Source organism: Lathamus discolor, chromosome 1 (assembly GCF_037157495.1).
Source record: "Lathamus discolor isolate bLatDis1 chromosome 1, bLatDis1.hap1, whole genome shotgun sequence".
NCBI classification, from domain to species: domain Eukaryota; kingdom Metazoa; phylum Chordata; class Aves; order Psittaciformes; family Psittacidae; genus Lathamus; species Lathamus discolor.
Genome location: NC_088884.1, coordinates 151,856,718 through 151,875,970, shown reverse-complemented (window position 1 = coordinate 151,875,970; position 19,253 = coordinate 151,856,718). Strand labels below are relative to the sequence as shown.

Below are 19,253 nucleotides of genomic sequence, written 5' to 3'. Positions count from 1 at the left end.
GACTTGTCAGTAGCAATCAGACCTAATTTGCACTTTCTTCTGCTTCTTGTGTTTGAGCTCGACGAAGAGCTGATGAAGTAGCTACACTGATCTCTTAGTGCATTGCCTATTCTTCCTTTTCATCAAGGGTGGAACTGCAAATTATCATAAAGCAATTTCTACATGAAAACTCCATGTTCACATAAATTCCTTTTCTGTTCTAAGTTTCCCTTTTCTATGCACTTTAACCACCTAACTTTTTTAGCCTATTGAAGACTGCCTACTTGATAGCTACTGTCTTTATCTTACTCTTCACCCACTTTCTTAAAAATCATAACCCAAGTTGGCTTCCAGCCCAGTTTCTCATTAAGCTTTCTCTTATCGATTAGGATAAAAATCTGAAAGAATTTCTTTTTTCACTTCCTCCCTTATCTGCATGCATTAGCCAGTGCATGTCTTGGCTAATTCTTCTGATTGCTTCTGAAAAACCTGGTGGTTTGACCTTTCTTGATTTAGTGATGTGTCAGTCCATTGCTGTGATACTGCCACTGTACTTCTGAACAAGTATTTGTATCTCTGACATGCAGGGGACAGCTGCTTTTTTTTGTTCATTTGGTTTTTGTTCACTTTTTATATGTTTTTGTTTTGTCTTGGTCCTTTCTTGTAAAATGAATGGTTCTGTTTCTTCATAGCTGTTCAGTAGCAGACGAGCCAGAAGTTTTACTATTGTAATCTGAAATAGAAGAGTGGAGATTTTTTTTGCTTCATCAAGGGGCCATCACAAGGCTGTAACTCCATTCTCATTTTCCATCTGAATTTATGTGCCATAACATGCTTGAGTAAGTCTGTAGGCAGGGCTTGCTGAATGATGTTATGCATGAACCCATCCCCGATGATCATAATGGTTGCCTTCTGTCTGGGTCTGTGCAGAGATGGATGTGGAAATGGATTTTTCTGTCTTTACACGTGTTGAGAACTTGCTATGCCACAGACTAGTAGTAAAAAGACCCATCTATATAAGCTGTGCAAAGGGAGTGGGGGAGAGGTGTGTCCTCATATTTAACAATATGAGTTGTCTTACACTGAATATGTAACTATCAATATATCATCTTAAGCAGGCTGTGGAAAGCTGCTCCATCAGATGTCTCTAAAATCAGACAATTTCTTTCATCATTCAGAAGCTGCTTTCTCAGAGAGTGCAAATTAAAGCTTACAAAACCACAGATTACAACTGTCATGGGGATTTGCCACAAATTTATGAAACCAATCTATCCTGACCAAAGGAGAGCAATTCAGCTAGTAAAATATAAATGGAAACACTATATGTGTTTCTCTATGTTTTTCTGTAAAGTATAAAGAATGATTTTATAGCATTTTAAATAGTTTAATTTTTAGTGGAGGAAGGGAACAAGCTGTGGTATTTAGATGTCAAAGACATGGCAGCGTTGGAAACAAACAAGTTTATTAAGTATTATAATATTACTTCTAATTAGTTTGTGTAACTGTTTGCTGGCTAATCTGTGCTTGTGTACTAGCTTGGCCAGCAAGCAGAAACTAATTTTCAAGCCAGATGAACCATGTGCTGCAGCTATATTTTGCAGCCTTCATTTTTATTAATTTAGCAACAAAAAAGATATATGTATCCTATTAGACATTATTAAATACATAATTAATCATCTAAAATAGAAATAAACAATGGGAACAGGTTTTAATAAATCCTATAATCCGCATGATACTAAAAATAATTTTCTAGTGCATTTTCCAATGCATTATTTTCCAGTGTTGTTCTTTACTCTGGTTTGAATTCACATAATTCACAGCACATCCACTTTAAAAGTGAAGCTCGGTATTTAGGATACTGAAAGTAAAATAAAATTATTATTATTTTTTATTATTTATTTCAGCATTTGAGCTCTTCCTTTATCCTACTTGTTCTCATGTTTTCAGAATTGAAATATGCTTCATTGGAATAACTACTGAGGCTAATAATGTATTACTGTGTTGTATCTTCCTATCTGCTCACTATTTTGTTGTGTATGGTTTATAGGATATATTACTCTTTCTACATCTATTACTAGTCAAAAATGTGTTAAAACACCCTCTCAGCTTTATAGAAGTGGCATTTTTATGAGGAATGGTTACTGTACTTTTTTATTTCTTTTTCCATGAAAATCAATGTTGCAGAAAAGCTTTTGTGAGTATAGTGAATGGGAGGAAGGTCTAAGATGTCTACTTGTAGATTTTATGTTGGGGATATCTTCAGTGACAGTTTGTCTTCTTTCTCAGCCATATTATGTCTGAGTATGTGAGGATGACAGATACAGAACGTGATCAGATAGATCAAGATGCTCAGGTATTTATGAGGACATGTGCCGATGCCATTCATCAGCTGAGAACAGAAGGTAAACCGAGCAGCTCTTAAATGCTTTTTTTGTTTTCCTTACTTGTTGGTAAAGGCTGATACAATGGTGAATACTGCATGGTGAATCTGAAATGCTTCTCAAAAGAGATTTATGAACTCTCATTGCCTTTTTGTTTGTATCTTTGTGCTCCCATTCCCTGATTAGTACTGTACTTAATTTTCTAATGTTAGTGGAAGAGAAAGCAGAGCAAGAAAAAGAAAGATTCTATTTATTTCTTTATATTCACTTATTAGCAAGTGTAAAAAAGATAGTCTTAAATATTTACTACTTGAATAGGAATTTAGCACTGTGGCACAGAGGCTTGAACCAAAGCTCACTAAATTCAATGGTTGTCTCTTTCTATCTTGTCCACCTGTAAGGTATTACAAGTATAATCTTTCCAAGTTTGGGATAATTAAATAACTTTAACAGAGTCCTTGTAAAATAATAGCCTTTTTGACAACCTGAGTATGGGATCATACCTTTACAACACCATTTCATGCAAGCTGTAGAGAGAACTTCTGTTTTGCCATTTTCAAGTTGACTTGCCGTATGTGTGTTCTTTATCAATATACCAAAGATTTTCATCACCTTTGAAATGCCATTGAAACATAGCTATAACATTATTCAGAATCACTGAAAGTCAGTCATGCATGGGAACTACATAGCATCTAAATATGGATTATTCATATATGTGAACTAAAAGGATGCTTGATTCAATAAATCCCAAAGATTTCCACGTAATCTGTACACTAGAGAATTTAAAATCTTAGAGGTTCAACGTTATAAGCAAGTTAAATCTCTAGATTTGTTTTGCTGTGCTTAGCTTGGTGACATCTATACTTGTTTAGAAATCTGATTGACATAATATGACTCAGTGGTGCACCAAGAAATCAATAACATAGATATTGTAAGACACTAGTTGTTTTCACCTTTCAATTTATTGTAATGATTTGCTGTTTCACAGAACCTATATTTAAATATAGTTATGTTTAAAATAAATACTAAGAGATATATATATATATATATATAAAAAATGTAAATAGGCTCTTGACTATATAACTTGTGTATCAACTGTAAAGGCAAACTTTTGTGCAGTTCAGTAAGAGGTTAAAAGATTGTGTTGTATCTTTCTTTTGTATTTCAGCACACAAGGGTGTCCAGTCTGCTCAGGTAAAGGAGCATAGAACAGCTGTCTTGGACTTCATTGAAGATTACTTAAAAAGTAATTAATATTTATTGAATGGTTAAAAATGAACAATTGTATTTTCCAAGAAAGAAATAATGCTCTTCTAACCTCAGATTTTGTTTACTACTGTCTTGAACAGGAGTGTGTAAGCTGTATTCCGAACAAAGAGCCATCCGAGTTAAGCGAGTGATAGATAAGAAGAGACTGTGAGTAGTGTCAAAAAAATAGTTTGTAAGACATTCAACAAAACTATTACTCATGTTTAGATTCTGAGGAGATTGTTTTAACAGAAATCTGTAGCTGGATGAGCAACTTCTGCTGTCAGTAGGTGTGTCCAGGCACTTCAGGCATGTGAAGCTGTATCTGTAAGTGGCAGAGTGCCAATACTGTTGTTCTTCTCATTTATGTAAATGTTAAAGCATCAAACCAGTAAAATGTGGGTTTATAAACTTGTTGGATTTGTACAAATGCAACAGAACATTTTCCTGTGTCCCACTAAGTAATATTCTGCACAAAATAATTTAGAACAAAATCCTGCACATTGCTAATATGTCTCAAAGATGCTACTTAAGATACTGTTTGGGTGCAAGAGATCTTCACTTCTCTCTCATGTTCTCTTTTTTGTTTAAGCTGCTGTCTTTCTGCTAAAGCAAGTGACTGTGTTGTGAATAAATGCTGCTTGACAGGGCAGGTCTTCATGGCAAGTAGGAACTTGAGTATACCTTGTAGCTGAAACAAAATAGTTTCTGCTTCCTGTCATGGTATATATTCAGGCTGCTAATTTAGAGGTAAAAATGTCTGGGAGAAGTCAAAGAGGATGTGCTTCCTGCGTTTCTGGTCCTTTTTTTTTTTTTTTTTTAACTTGATTTTGGGTATTTTTCAGTCAAGCATCAAACCCCACACTACTTTGGTTCCTTTTTCTGCACACTTCCAGGTGTAAGAATGACAAGGAAAATGAATAGGTTTGGAATTTAGTACCTGAAAGGCTTTCCATGTCTTCTCGACCAGCATTATTTGAATTCTAACCTTATGTTCCATTCTGTACATTTCAGTTTAAAACCAACAAGTTCCAGAACATACACATCAATAAATAAGTTCTTGAGTGTTTTTCCAAGAGTTTATACTGCTTATCAGTTTGGTGTTTGGCTCCATCAGCTATTTACATTGAAACTAGAGAGATGTTTTCAAAGTCCATAAGTACATCTTTTTCAGAGTGATTCAGCACTATTAAGTACAATTAGATGCACTCAAATATATCCTCCTGGGATGTAAATTGTAGCACAAGCCAAAACCAAGTAGGCAAAATATCCCAAACCAGTTCTGAGATTTGCTAAGAGAGAAAAGGCAGGCATTGGTATTTTTGTAACTCGCATAACTTCTCAGAAAAAATATACAGAAACAAACTGTGTGATACTTTTCGTGTGTAAAATACATAACCTTATCAGTATTCTTCACACTAAAGAACTTCAAAGAAAGATAGCATGGTTCCTGCAGTTACAGGACCGGCTAACAAGTGCCAGCTTTTCTTTTTGTTATACTCTTATATTACCGTTTCTATGTGAAGTACAAGATTTCTCAAATGACTAAACAGAAAAAACTCAATTTGGTAAACATAGAGCAATGAAAGAGCTATTTCAGAAGTTAGAACACTACTTAAATAAAGAGCAATAAGGCATTAAAAATTAACCCAGAAGATGCAGTTCTTTTATATAATATTGGAGGATACCTCTTTGCCTACCTTTGTGGATCTAAGAGGTAGAAAACAGATGTTGACCAGGTGGAGTCTGTATCATTGCAGATGTGATGTAATGGCTAAATTGTCATTTAAGTTAAAATCCAGTTTAAATAAATTACAGGCATAAACCAATCTTTATGATGACTTGAAGAAAAGATGTCTTTCTTTTCATATGCCTTCAACTAGTTCATTTGTAATTTCCCCAAGGATTTCTGCAGACACTAATGTGATAAGAACATGTACCATTACTTAAAAACCTTAGGCATTCTTTAAATAGTGTATCCCAGGCATTTTGTTCATTTTTAATTGAAAACTCTGTACATTAGCATATTGTGCAAAGTCAGAACAAGAAAGAATAAAGAATGCTTTTCTTTAAAAGTAAATTAATCCTAGTGCAGATCTTTCTTTTTCCTGCAAATTAGTCAAAATACGTATCATGACAATACTGAAAGGTTTGCAGTAGAAATCTACTTCATCGTGTTTCCTTTTATACTGATGACCATCTTAAGCTCTTCAGCAAATTGTCTGAGTGTTACAATTTTCTTCCATAAGTTGCCTTTATGTTTTAGCTCATATTTTTTGATTAAAAAGTTCTGCCTATTACATGGGACTAATTCCCAGGAATGAAAAGTTGAGAAGTAGAAACAGCAGCAGCTCTTTCTGTACAGGTCCTTCGTTTCCCGTCTTTGTTTATTGGTATTCAAATTCATATCTCGTTTCAATTTGAAACTTCTTTTTCCATTAGAATATCTTGTGAATTATGTATGCAGTTATTCAAATCAAGTGGATATTTTTATTATCTGGGGAACTAATGTTTTATTAGTATCCAAACTATTATTTGAACTACATGGACATCCAGATGAGTCTTTTTTTTCCTCATTATTAGGCAAATTTGGAACTTGAAATGAGGAGATGAGAGAGGAGTTCTTTTTGTAAAATTACCAAAAGCCCAGTACTTGCAGAGGTTTTAGAACTCAGACAGGTTCCCACTTAATATTTTTTCCTTGTTTAAATAACATAGTCACTCAGTGATGACTAATGCATTATATTCTGGTTTTCTGAGGATTTTCTAATTATGGGGTAGAATTTAGACACAATACAAAAGAGAGGAACGCAAAATTCAACACCTCCAGTTAAGCAGCAGGGAAAGATTGCAGATCAGAGTGAGATTAACTGTTGATTGTTTGAGAGGGGAGGAAGTGATGAAGGTGGCACAGAAGGTGATTCAGACCCACTGTTTTTTGGTTTTTTGTTCTTTATCTTCTCTAACATCATAATTGCTGAACATTTAACAGTCTACAGTGTGGCAGTACAGCATTCATTGCAGACCACAGTAAACCAGGGGAGTTTACTGGAAAAAATGTTGCTGCTAATTTAAAGCTTTTTTTGGTGCCGCAGTGAAACATACTTGACAAGTACTTAATATAGAATCACTGAATATTCTTCTTACTTTTTGCATCGCCTTTGTATTAAAATTACATAGGAGAGACTCAGATGTAGTATGTAGTTTATGTAGTCCACTTTTCCTTGCTTCTAAATAGTCCATTGTGTCTTTTAGCAGACAAGGATAACTCTCATCCTGGTTAAACTGTTATAGACTCATAGAATCAATGAATAGGTTGGAATACACCTTTAAGACCACCAAGTCCAACCATTAGCCCGGGACTTCCAAGAGCACCACTAAACCATGTCACTAAGGGCTTCATCTACACGTATTTTGAACACTTCCAGGAATGGTGACTCCACCACTGCCCTGGGCAGCCTGTTCCAATGCCTGATCGCCCTTTGGTGAAGAAATTTTTCCTAGTACCCAATCTAAACCTCCCCTGTCACAGCTTGAGGCCGTTACCTCTTCTCCTATCACTTGTTACTTGGGAGACCAACCCCCCCCTCACTACAACCTCCTTTCAGGCAGTTGTAGAGAGCGATAAGGTCTCCCCTGAGCCTTCTCTTCTTCAGACTAAACAACCCCACTTCCCTCAGCCGTTCTCATCACACTTGTGCTCCAGACCCTGCACCAGCTTTGTTGCTTCTCTTTGGACCTTCTCCAGCACCTCAGTATCTCTCTTATAGTGAGGGACCCAGAACTGGGTGAGGCCTCACCAGTGCCTAGTACAGGGAGATGATCACTGCCCTGGCCCTGCTGGCCACACTATTGCTGATGCCATTGGCCTTCTTGGCCACTTCAGTGCAAGCTGCCTCATGTTCACCTGGCCATCAATCAACACCCCAAGGTCCTTTTCTAATGAGCTTTCCAGCCACTCTTCTGTAAGCTTGTAGTGTTACATGGGGTTGTTGTGGCCCAAATGCAGGACCCAGCACTTTGCCTTGTTGAACCTCATACCAGTTGCTGCAGGTTATAATCAAATTTTCTTCATATAGTTTGAGTCTTATAGGCCTAACTCATATTGATAACAGCAATGACTGCAACTCTGAGAAATTAAAAAGAAATTATGGTAGTAAGGAGGAAATTTATACCATGTTCATAGAATCATAGGATTCTTTAAAGCTAGTTAAATGAAAATACCTATTTCAGGAAAATGCTAATTCTGGTTTATTTTCTTACTTTTTCTTCAATAATTGACAATATAAAGTGAAATTGTAAATATTACTTGCAATAATATTACAGTGAAAGTTGCTAAGTACAGCTGAATACTTAACACAAAGTTTGCAACAGTTAAACAGTTAAAGTGTTGAATTTAATAATCTGTGGTGGTTCTCATTTCAGAGAAATTCAGCTGTATAAGATCAGTTAAATTATAGGCTCTTGTGCTTCCAGGTCCAGGCTTGAACCTGAGCCGAGCAGTGTGTCCAAATCACCTCTTTCCCCTGAAAAATCTTCACAGAATCCTTTAGATGATTCAGAAGAAAAACTTTCTGCTGAGGAAAGCAAAGGTAAGAATAAAACCTAGTTATAGTTTACTTTTTGTGGTAAGGCCTGTCTGGTCAATAGTACCTCCTTCACATTACAAGGGCCTTTTTCTGTGACTTGCAGTCTTCTGTTTTCATCTTCCCGGAGTCGATCAGGCTTTGGTGAAGCACATTGTGAGACTGAGGAAGCAAAATCTTAAACTTTTGGCATGCTTTTCCAAATAGCATAAAAACAACATATGCCTTGGTGGATCCTTCATCCTCTCAATGAACTCTGTATGAACGCTTCCCTTTTTATTTACTTTTATCAATATCCATCTACTTACGTGTCTGCTGAGGTCTGTCTTGATATTTCCACATTCCTTTCACTGATGGCAAGGAATTGGAAGGTAGTTCAGTGACTTCCTGGGAACATATTCTAGTTTCCAAGCACAGAGACCTTGAGTTGGACACTTAAACAGTAGAAACTCAAAGGTAGAATATGCTTATAGAGAGGAGGTTACTGGCTGGCCAGATCCAGATGTTTTGGGGATATTCTTCTCCATAGCATTGAGTTTTACTGTTGGAAGGATCGCATCTTATCTTTCAGTGGGCAGGAGATAGCCAGAAGATCCAGGCAGTCTTTCCTACCCCAGGGTCATTTCAGCTAGTGCTGTTCTTGACAGAACATGTGAACATTGCTTCTGATTCCTTGGTGGCCTGCTTTTGAGGCTGGGGGATACAACTCCTGTCTCTTAGCTGTTTTGGTCTGTCCTGGGATGTGTACAATGGCAGAACTTTGTTGCAGGGTGCCTTTCAGAGTTATCATCACTATGCAGATAATTTCAGGTTTCATACCTAAAGAGAAGTCTTGTTTCTGTGATTCTGGATTTCCTTTTCCTGGCTTGAGTTCTCCTGCTTGTGCTGTCTAGAGGAGTCTCAGGTACACACAGCATGAATTTGTTTTTTTGAGAGAGAGAAACAAACTGTATGAAACTTGACATTAAGTTAGGGAAATACTTCATCAAGACAGAATAAATGCACTGGATAGCCACATTATTCTGATAATCAGTTATTGTTTCTTGTGTGATTTTTGCTAAAAGAGTGAAGTTCCTCTGGTTGGTGATTTGAGGGTACTACAGAAGATGGATTCGTGTGAAGTGGGTACTCCATTTCTGGATGAAGTCCCTAATACTGAATTACCTCACAGTGTGCAAGTGGTTTCATTTTCTGATATGGCATTGCTTATCTTCCTAAACCAGTTTGTACTTCTGTAGCCCTATCAGTAGGCTTCTCCCCAGCTCCCCCCCAGACACTTAAGTTTATTATAAAAAGTAAAGGTTTTGATTATGGGTTGTTTCTAGTGCTTGCAGCATTTTTATAGTGCATCTTAAGTGGTGCAGCACACAGATGAGTTTCACCTTAACACGTTATCTGTGTTCCACAGCTGTGTGCTAGCATGAGCAGAGACAGCACTGTAGTAGCATCTTCCTTGCCCTATGCTCTTCCCTTGGTACTGAGTGTCTCCACAACCTCAGGAAGTGTGCACTCCCACCACAGTGTCTGTACCATTTTTAGCTCCAACAAATCTGTGCCACAGTGTGGAAAATGCTCTCCTTTGGTTGCCTTGGACACAGCAAACCACTGCGATAAGCAGTAATGAGGCTTTGTTTGTTGCACATTGATCGTGATTACTCCAATTGCCTCTTACTAGTTTATGCTTTAATTTTTCTAGAAGAAAGTAGGGTCTTGTCATGTAAGTGGTGCTAAGGCAGTGCTTAGGAAGGATTGCTGGCTGGTCTTTGAAATCTTGTACATCAAAATAAATCTGAAACAGTTTGTAAATGCACATGGCCTCTGATTCCTCACGTAAGTGTTGGTTGCTGCTGCTTATAGAAATGAGCCTCGTGACTTCGCTGGTAGGTGGTTGTCTAAGAATGGAAACAGCATGAACAAGTTGACTAGGAAGCAAGCAGCTCAGTTTCAATCTTACAGCCTTCCCCTCTGCCCCAGGTAACTTTTTAAATTTCAAAGCAGCTGGAGAAATGAACACTTTTAGAAATAAACTGTTTCATCCTCAGGATGATGGTGGTTTCGAGAATGGTGATCATTTGTATTTAGGAATTAGGTATCATCATCGGGTCTCTTGTGCTCAGTATCTCAGCTGTAAAGATGGTTCTGAGGGCAGCTTGTGGTCCTGTCCTTAAGGTGAACGTTATGATGAGCAGCTGAATGTCCTACTTGGCATGCTGAAGCACAACTTGAGTTTTGTCTGGGTTTTTGGCAGAAACCAAAGCAAAATGTGATTACTTTTGTTTTGAGGCGGAGTGCCCATTTACATTAGAATTATACTGGACATGCCTCATGGTAGCAAAATAGTCTCTCTGGAGATTGCTTTTCTATGCTGACAGTATTTATTTGCATATTACTAATTTGACATTTAGTTTATGTAGTAAATGTAAATAATGAGTAGCTTTTGAACTGGTCCACAAGCTTAGCAGCTGTCTCCTTTCAGCGTGGGGAAAGGTTCAGAGTATCTGATCATGACTTTTGTGTCTCTGTCATGCGTTAACTACTTCTCTTTCTGCAAAAGAAATGGAGTTTGGCTTTTGCTGGGTGAATTGTATAAAAGCATTAATGTCAGCTCCATGAAAGCTGCAGAAAGCCAGAAAGGTACCGCAGTGACAGGAGGAACCCTGGGGAGGTACATGTTTCTCATTTACCTCTTACCATAAGTAACTTGCTTGTTAAAAATCACATTGGATACAGGTGCTGTTTCTTTAACAGTGCTGACAGTGTCTGAATGTAATTGGTTCCTCTGGGATAAAATAAGAATATGCCTTTTTTTTTTTTTTTTCCCCTTGGCTCCATAAACTAATTATCTTATTTTCTTTGAACCCAGTAAATAATTCATTGATACAATGTAAATACACTGGTTGCCCAAACAAGTTCAGTTTTGTCTGTCTGTGAAACAGACTTGAAATACTGCTGATGCCCCATGGAAAACATAGTTTTTTGGGTTGGGGTTGGGGTTTTTTTAGTTTATTTTCTAGATTCCTTATTCACATCCCTCATTTGTAACCTTGTCATTATTCGTACATCGTGGCTTGGTTGTTGGGAAGCAAAATACACATTTATAAAGGAGACATAAACAACAATCCTCTCATAATATTTATAGAATCATAGAATCATAGAATAGTTAGGGTTGGAAAGGACCTCCAGATCATCTAGTTCCAACCCCCCTGCCATGGGCAGGGACACCTCACACTAAACCGTCTCACCCAAGGCTTCATCCAACCTGGCCTTGAACACCGCCAGGGATGGAGCACTCACAACCTCCCTGGGCAACCCATTCCAGTGCCTCACCACCCTAACAGGAAAGAACTTCCTCCTTATATCCAATCTAAACTTCCCCTGTTTAAGTTTTAACCCGTTACCCCTTGTCCTGTCACTACAGTCCCTGACGAAGAGTCCCTCCCCAGCATCCCTATAGGCCCCCTTCAGAGTTTTCACAATTATTATAGTAAAGAATAAAGGAGAAAATTTCTCTTTATAATCATTCTCATATGTTTATTTGTGAATATGATTTCTCCTTTCAGAGGCTTCCCAAGACAAGTCATTACCTGAATGATGATGCATTAGTGCTGCTTATGCAATTGAAAAAAAGAAAAGGGTTTAGAAGGTTATAACAAAACCAAACACAGTCCTTGGAAATGCCTGAAAAAATGGACTGGGATGAAAGGAAATCTGAAATTATGAAAAAGTAGAAACTATATCTTCCTATATTTTAATTTGCAGCCTGCATCTGATAGCTCAAAGCAAGTTCAGATTTGATCCATTGTGGGGTGATGCAAATATCTCTTGGGGTTTGTGAAAATGCCACAGCCAGTGAGGAGGGGAGAGGCCTTCTCAAGAGTGCAGTCTTATTGTTAGGATTTTAAACATTGAGGCTCAAACAGCTTCAGAAACAGTACGTTCCTGCAGTACAGCGTCTTTTCTTTCTCATTCCAACTTCATCTATAATCAAAAGTATATAATTAAGCCTAAAAATAAATCTTCCAGAAGGGAATATTCCAGAAATAGCTGTTCAAGTTCTTTTATGCCCAGCTCCTGCTAAGATTTATTCAGCTGATTAGCCTTAATCAAAGGGGAAGTACTACTGAAATCAATGAAGCAGCTATGATGCGTAAGGGTTAGTTTGTGGGATCAGATCCGATTCTTGTTATACACAGGAAGACCCCTTGCACGGCGTGCAGCAGGACTGGCACTGCAATATGCAGATTGAACAGCATGAGGAGATGGAGCTTGTCCTGTGAGCTTTGCTCAGAATGTTGCTGAGATTCTGGTTTTACTTCTTGGAATGAGGAGCTGTGGTTTGGTCAAGTCTCATTGGAAGATAGCAGTTTGCATACAGACTGTCATTTTGAAAATCATGTGTTTTCTCCTGTTAAAAGACAAATGTTATGGTATTTTGTGCCGTAGCAAGTCTTAGTGCAGTGTGAATTGTTTCACATCCTTCATTGTCAATGTGCAACTCCTCGTAGTTCACAAAATTAAACATATGCATTGAATTTTGTCCCTGTTGGGATGTTAAAGGTTATTAGTGTAATTTTGCGCTGTAAGTGTAGGGTGAATCTCAGTTAATGACAAATGAGAGAAAACAATTTCATCAGCATTCTGAAATGGATGAAAAGTCATTTTCACTTCACTGTTTGGTGTCCTGCATTGTCTCAAGTGTTTGGTGGTTCTTTTACAGACAGGAATCTCCCTGATGCCCCAAGTAACCTTGGGTTATGGGGGGATGGCAAAGGCGAAGATGAGCTGTCACCTGAAGAAATACAAATGGTAAGTATCTCTTGTGTCTTACTGTCCATTTTATTACATTTTCTGCTGTATTCGTATGTGTGAAAGTAGAGATTCACCCAAATTAATTTTCAACTTTCATTTTATGCAGACTGCCATGACAAGAGATGCCTTTTGCACGTGCCTTCCTGGTTCTTCTGGTAGCAGTTAATATTTAAAATTGCTACAAAATACTTACATGGAGCCATGAAATGAGATGCAACTGTTTTTCAACAGTTGAAACTAAAATAGTTTTTACAATTAGTTAGGAATTGCTTTTTTAGCCAGGAAACAATAGAAATTGAGGCAACATCAGAAAAAGCATTATGAAACTTATGAAAGAATAAAGCATTGGCTGTTTTTTTCCGTGGACTATTTCAGCAGCACACCTTAAATAATTACACTGTTTAACTATGCAGTTATGCTTTATTCCTTTTTATTATTATTTTTTGGATTATCAAAATCAGATTGGCTTACTAGAAGGAACAGCAACAAGCTTTCTGTCACAACAGAATCTCATAGATTCTGCATTTCTTCTCTCATGGATTCTTTTCTGCATTTCCCTGTTATCAGCACATTTATGTCTTGTTTGATCCAGTTCTACTTCCAGTTGAACTGATACATACAGAATTTCTGACATAGATGTGATTGCTGGCAACCTGTCTGTTAGGCTTTTTGATATTCCTAAAATTTCTCATTTTGAACATGGCTCAGAATTCTTAGAAAGCCCCCCTCCATTAGCATACATTGCCTTCATTTATGTAAAGAAAGAAAACCTGATTTATAACCAGCCAGTAGACGTGCAATTTTCAAAATTGTGACTTTTACTAAAGCAAAGGGCTGCTGCAGCATGAGTATGTGAAGCTTCTTTGGCAGTGATTAGAGATGTTCCCAAACACAATATGCATCACTCTTCCAGTCAGAGATGAGTAAGTTGTACATAATTATGGTATGGTTTGTCAGAGAAAAGGTCCTTCAGAGGCTGCGCTTTATGCTCTTACACTGTTCTTGAGTGCCAGTCTGAAATCTAAAGGCTTAGTCCTGCTTTCCTTTTTCTCTTTAAAGAGAATTCTGTACATATTATCAGCAGTCCTGGCTGACTGGGGAGATTGCAGTTGACTGGAGGTTAGCAAATGTGATGCCCATCTGTAAGAAGGGCTGAAAGGAAGATCTGGGAAACTACAGGCTCATCAGCCTGACCCGGGTGCTAGGGAACATTATGGAGCAGATCATCTTGAGTGTCGTCACGCAGCACGTACAGTACAACCAGGTGATTAGGCTCAGTCAGCATGGGTTTATGAAAGGCAGGTCCTGCTTGACTGACCTGATCTCCTATGACAAGGTGACCTGCTCTGTGGATGAGGGAAAGGCTGTGGATGTTGTCTACCTAAACTTTAGTAAAGCCTTTGACACAGTTTCCCATAGCGTTCTCCTGGAGAAACCGGTTGCTCATAGCTTGGATGGGTGTAGTTTGCTGGGTAAAAAAATGGCTTCCTAAAGGATAGGAAAGCTCTACAGAGGGATCAGGACAGGCTGGATCTGTGGGATGAGGCCAATTGCATGAGGTTTGGGGCAGAGTGGCTGGAAAGCTGCTCAGTGGAAAAGACGTGGGGGTGCTGATAGACAGAGCTGAACGTGAGCCAGCATGTGCCCAGGCAGCCAAGAAAGGCCAGCAGCATCCTGGCCTTTATCAGCGATAGTGTAGCCAGCAGGACCAGGGCAGTGACCATCCCCCTGTGATCATCAACACTGGTGAGGCTGCACCTCGAATCCTCTGTTCAGTTCTGGCCCCCTCACTATGAGAGAGACATTGAGGTGCTGGATCGGGTCCAGAGAAGGGCAATGGAGCTGGTGAAGGGCCTGGGGCACAAATGTGATGTGGAACAGCTGAAGGAACTGGGGATGTTTAGTCTGGAGAAGAGGAGGCTCAGGGGGCACCTTATTGCTCTCTACAGCTGCCTGAAAGGAGGTTGTAGTGAGTGGGGGTCAGTCTCTTCCAAGTATCAAGTGATAGGATGAGAAGAAACTGCAGCAGGGGGGGTTAGGCTGATATTAGGAGAAATTTCTTCCCTGAAGGGGCTGTCAAGCATTGGAACAGGCTGCCCAGGGAAGTGATGGAGTCACCATCCCTGGTGGTACTTACAAGATGTGTAGATGTGCCACTTAGGGACATAGTTTAATGGTGGACTTGGTAGTGTTAGGTTAATTGGTTGGACTTGATGATTTAAAGTTCTTTTCCAACCTAAATGATTCTATGAAGAGGGCAGGTTACAGTGTAGAAACTGCTGTGTTGGTCTTAAATTGGAATGTTTTGTGTCAGATCATACTTAACAATTCTCAATCGTGATTCCGTGATTCCTCCTCTGGGTAAAATAATGAATTAAAGCCGATCATATCGCTACAGCAGTGATTTCTATCAGTATTTTACCCACAGGAGAGAGCTTTACATTGTTCAAAGTGGTTGCAGGACTATGGTATGATTTGCACAATAAATTTCAGTTTATAACCCTGAGTATAGGTATATTAATGGTTCTTATAGTTACAGTGAGCAGGTGTCTTCTGGTTGCATTGGGAGACAAAAAATCTGTCTCTGCTGTTTAAGTAGTGAAAATACCTAATTTTCCCTGACTTTATCTTTTTTTGTTTGGTTGGTTTTGTCTTAAATTCAGATGCAGTACATGGAATGGTTTACCGCATGGGTTATCAAAACAGAACTGTGGTTATGTGTTGCATGCATTAGACTTGCAAAGGTATCTTAAGCAGTTTGTCACTTTCTGACATACTTAGGTAACAATATTTCCCTGCCCTAAGGGACTCCTTTAACAGTCATTGAGCTATCCTGATCACTGGAGTTTGGTTAATGTCCCTATGGTGGAAATCTCTTTGTGACACCCTGGTACCTGATGTGTTCTGTGCTCTAACCTTTTGTTCAGCTGACTGGTTTAGCATATCTTAACTGCTGTCTGTCTGCACCAAGAGGTCCATCAGCCATGATTGCACATTGCAAAGATCACTTAGTGGTTTAAAAGGTAATCTGTGACAGTGGAGCGTTTTAAATATCAAAGGGACTTCCTAAAGAATGCTTTCTCAAGTGGATTTGTGCTATTTGTAAGGGATTAAAATCATTCACTGCTTCTTTATTGAAAATTTCTAAATTAGTTATCTCAGTTTCACTAAGGCAGCAAAATAGGGAATTTATGGTGCTGAGTATGTCAGCAGAAATAGTTATCCCTGCAGAAGTCAGAAAAACAATTACAGCTTGGTGGCCCCAGTTAGTCACTTGAGGACCAACCAGTCTACTCAGTGCTAAATCCTGTGGCTCTTTTATTGCTCTGAGGTGACTCCTCAGGTGACTCACTAAAACCAGAGACATACAGTGAACATAAAGGAGTGCACTGATGAAACAGCTTTTACCGCCTGCCACTGTGATGTAAATATCACTGTATTAGTCAATTATATTGATACATGTAATTATGTATATCTGTAGAAAGAGTCACCACAGCCAGCAGTGACAATTGACACTTGAATGTATTGCAACACCGACACTTCTATATTTAACAAAACCACTGGTGGTTAGGTGGCAGTCAGTGGGAGTGCAGGGAGCTGTGCAGTGCATTCTCCTCAACTCGTGTGGCCAGGCTGCTCTACCCACAGTAAAGGTAACAGTGCCCAGTACCTGCCCTCCTTATCTGTAAGCTCGGACTCTCTGGAGCCCTTTAGTCAAGGCGAGGAAGCTGATCTTGCCAGTCAGGGAGACAGTGAACCTCTAGTATGAAAAGAAATGCATATTTTAAAAGAAATGAAAAATCATTTTTCATTATTCTTTATGACATAAAATATCTATGTCAGACTGTGAAGACTAAACCTTTTTCTATGAGATTCACTATTTAAGCTTACCTGTCATTTCACACTCACTTGTGCCAGATTAAACCTACAGATTCCTGTTTTTTAACGCACTAGCCATTTCCCATAAGCCATGCAGGTTGACATTTAATTTGCTGTTGGCAGAGAGTCAGGTAGTGTTCCTCTGAGGCCCTGAGGAGCCTAAAGCAAGATGAAAACTGTTACAGCACAAAGTAGGGGGAGGGGGGAGGCAGTGGTGATGGTGTGGGGCAAGATAAGGAGGGGATGAAGGTGAGGGTCAGAAAGGTGGCTTGCCTTCTCTCATTCTCTTGCTTTTCTGTGTTGCTGCGGCAGTGCAGTCTTGCTCAGCTCCTGCTCCCTAATATCCCTTAAGCCAGCCCTATCATCTGGTCTTGTGGTGGGATTCAGTTTATTAACCTGCCAGAAAACTCAGGAGGAAAAGTGGTCAGTGAGCCAAGGTGTCACAGTGTGAATCAGATGAGCAGCAGCACTTGCTTGGGATGGTGCATGCAGGGAGGGAGAGGAGCAGGACAAATTCCTCAGTGGCTGCCCTAGATCTTTTTCACTGCACCCTCAGCAGTGTGCACGTTCCTTCTTCTCTGTTAGTGCTATGGAAGCACTTGATATGGCAGAAGTTTCAGGTGGAACATTCCTGATCGTTTCCAGGGAACCACATGAGAAGCCACACAAGCTGTGTAAGGAAGAGCATCAAGAACTGGGGTAAAGATGCTGGTGGCACAGCGGGGACAGGGAGGGGGTCACAGTGGTGAGCCAAAGCTGGCCACCAGACGTGGCACTAAGTAATGTTAGATTATGTTACTGCTACAGACTGGCTCTGCAAGCAGCTGCGGGTCATGTGAACTGCATGTCATAGCCACTGACTTTCATGTTGCATCTTAATGACGAACTGGAGCATTTAAGCTCCTTTGCAGTAGAGTGCTTCATTTCCAGCTATTTCAGTAGTGCTGCTCTAAAAGCAAAATGCCTGTTTGCCTTTCACTGATGTAATACAACTTGCTGTTTCCATAATCCATAATTCTCTGTGATTCAGACCTTCTTTTCCCCCCTCCTCCTTTTTGCTTTTGTCACAAGATGACTGTTCTAAGTACTTACTATTTTCTCTGGGCAGCCCCTCCTTTTTTGCCAGCTTAAATGTCAGGTGTTTGCTCAGATAGCGAGCAGTTCCTGTTGCAGTGACTGCAAACCCAGTCAGATTGTGAGCAGTGCTGCTCTGCTGGTGTTCCTTTGGCAAGACACTGCTGTTAAAAAGGATGAGACCTTGCAAGGTGACCACAAGGACTGCTGCACTTGTACTGCTAATGAAAGTGTAACGTGACTGGGTGATGCCAGGATCCTGGTGTTATGTAGGCTGGCTCAGAACAAGGAGACTAACTGACCTAGAACAGGGCTTGCTGTCCTGCACAGCTCCATTGCCAAACTCTGCATTCTGAATCCTGTTTCCGGGTTCGTATTTGCACTGCTGGATTTCCCACTCCGCTTTGCCAGAGGCAGGGAGCAGGTCCTGTTTCAATGGAAACGTGTATCCTGTGTCTGTTTCTGTGTAACCACACAGACAAGGTCTTTGCCAGCTTTGGGAGGAAAGTGCAGAGACCTTGTTGGTTGTGGGTGTACTGCAAAGGTCCGGCTGTTACTGAGGCTTTGGTCATGTCGAATTGATTGGTAGAATACCTTGAATAAGCTTTACCTCCCCCCTCCAGAGAGGGGCTTGTGGCCCCTCTGATACAAGGTGCCCTGCTGTCCCTGATGACTGGGGCAGGCCACATTGCTCCCTGCGCATGAGCTGCCTGCAGCCAAGTGGCTGAGCTGCCAGACTGTGGGATGAACTCATTCAGCACCTCTAAAATCCCAGCTCAGGCTGTCCTAACTGGTTCTTTCTAGAACACAGCCCTTATGACACAGCTTCCAACAGGCTCCACTACACCAAGGGATACCTTTTCCAATTGTGTCTGTGCAGGTTTTGTTTCAGCAAACCATGTCATCATACTTGCTGCATGACAGCTTGCTCTGTAGTGAATCCCAAATAGATCAGGCAGTCAAGTACACCCAAAAAGTCAAAGCTGATTTTCCTGTATAAAGTCTCTATGCTGTATTTGGAAAATTTAGTGCTAAAAGTTTACTAAGGCATTTCATTGATTACTCGTGAGTTTTAAATGGAAGAGGTCTAATGGAATAACTGAAGCAAATTATTCGTGAAGTATGAAGTATATATCAAAATATATTGTAGTGAAATCTAAAAGCTGTTCATGCCATGGGCAGTCTGTGAGTAATGTGAAGGACAATGCAAAGATGTTATGAAGAGCATCACATGCTTGAAGAGCATGACAAGCACTCAATGGCCTTCCCTACTCAATGATAAGGAACAGATTTCACT

The 19,253-nt window shown here is 39.6% G+C and overlaps 1 protein-coding gene across 1 annotated transcript in view; it reads left to right on the top strand.

Moving 5' to 3' along the window:
• The window catches only part of STX18 (syntaxin 18), a 63,983-nt gene that overhangs the window by 39,895 nt on the left and 4,835 nt on the right, over positions 1 to 19,253 (top strand). The window contains exons 3-7 of the mRNA XM_065659478.1: positions 2,266 to 2,381; positions 3,529 to 3,606; positions 3,710 to 3,776; positions 8,085 to 8,200; positions 12,912 to 13,000. Coding sequence (XP_065515550.1) covers positions 2,266 to 2,381; positions 3,529 to 3,606; positions 3,710 to 3,776; positions 8,085 to 8,200; positions 12,912 to 13,000 — 466 coding nt within the window. The remainder of the gene's footprint in view (positions 1 to 2,265; positions 2,382 to 3,528; positions 3,607 to 3,709; positions 3,777 to 8,084; positions 8,201 to 12,911; positions 13,001 to 19,253) is intronic.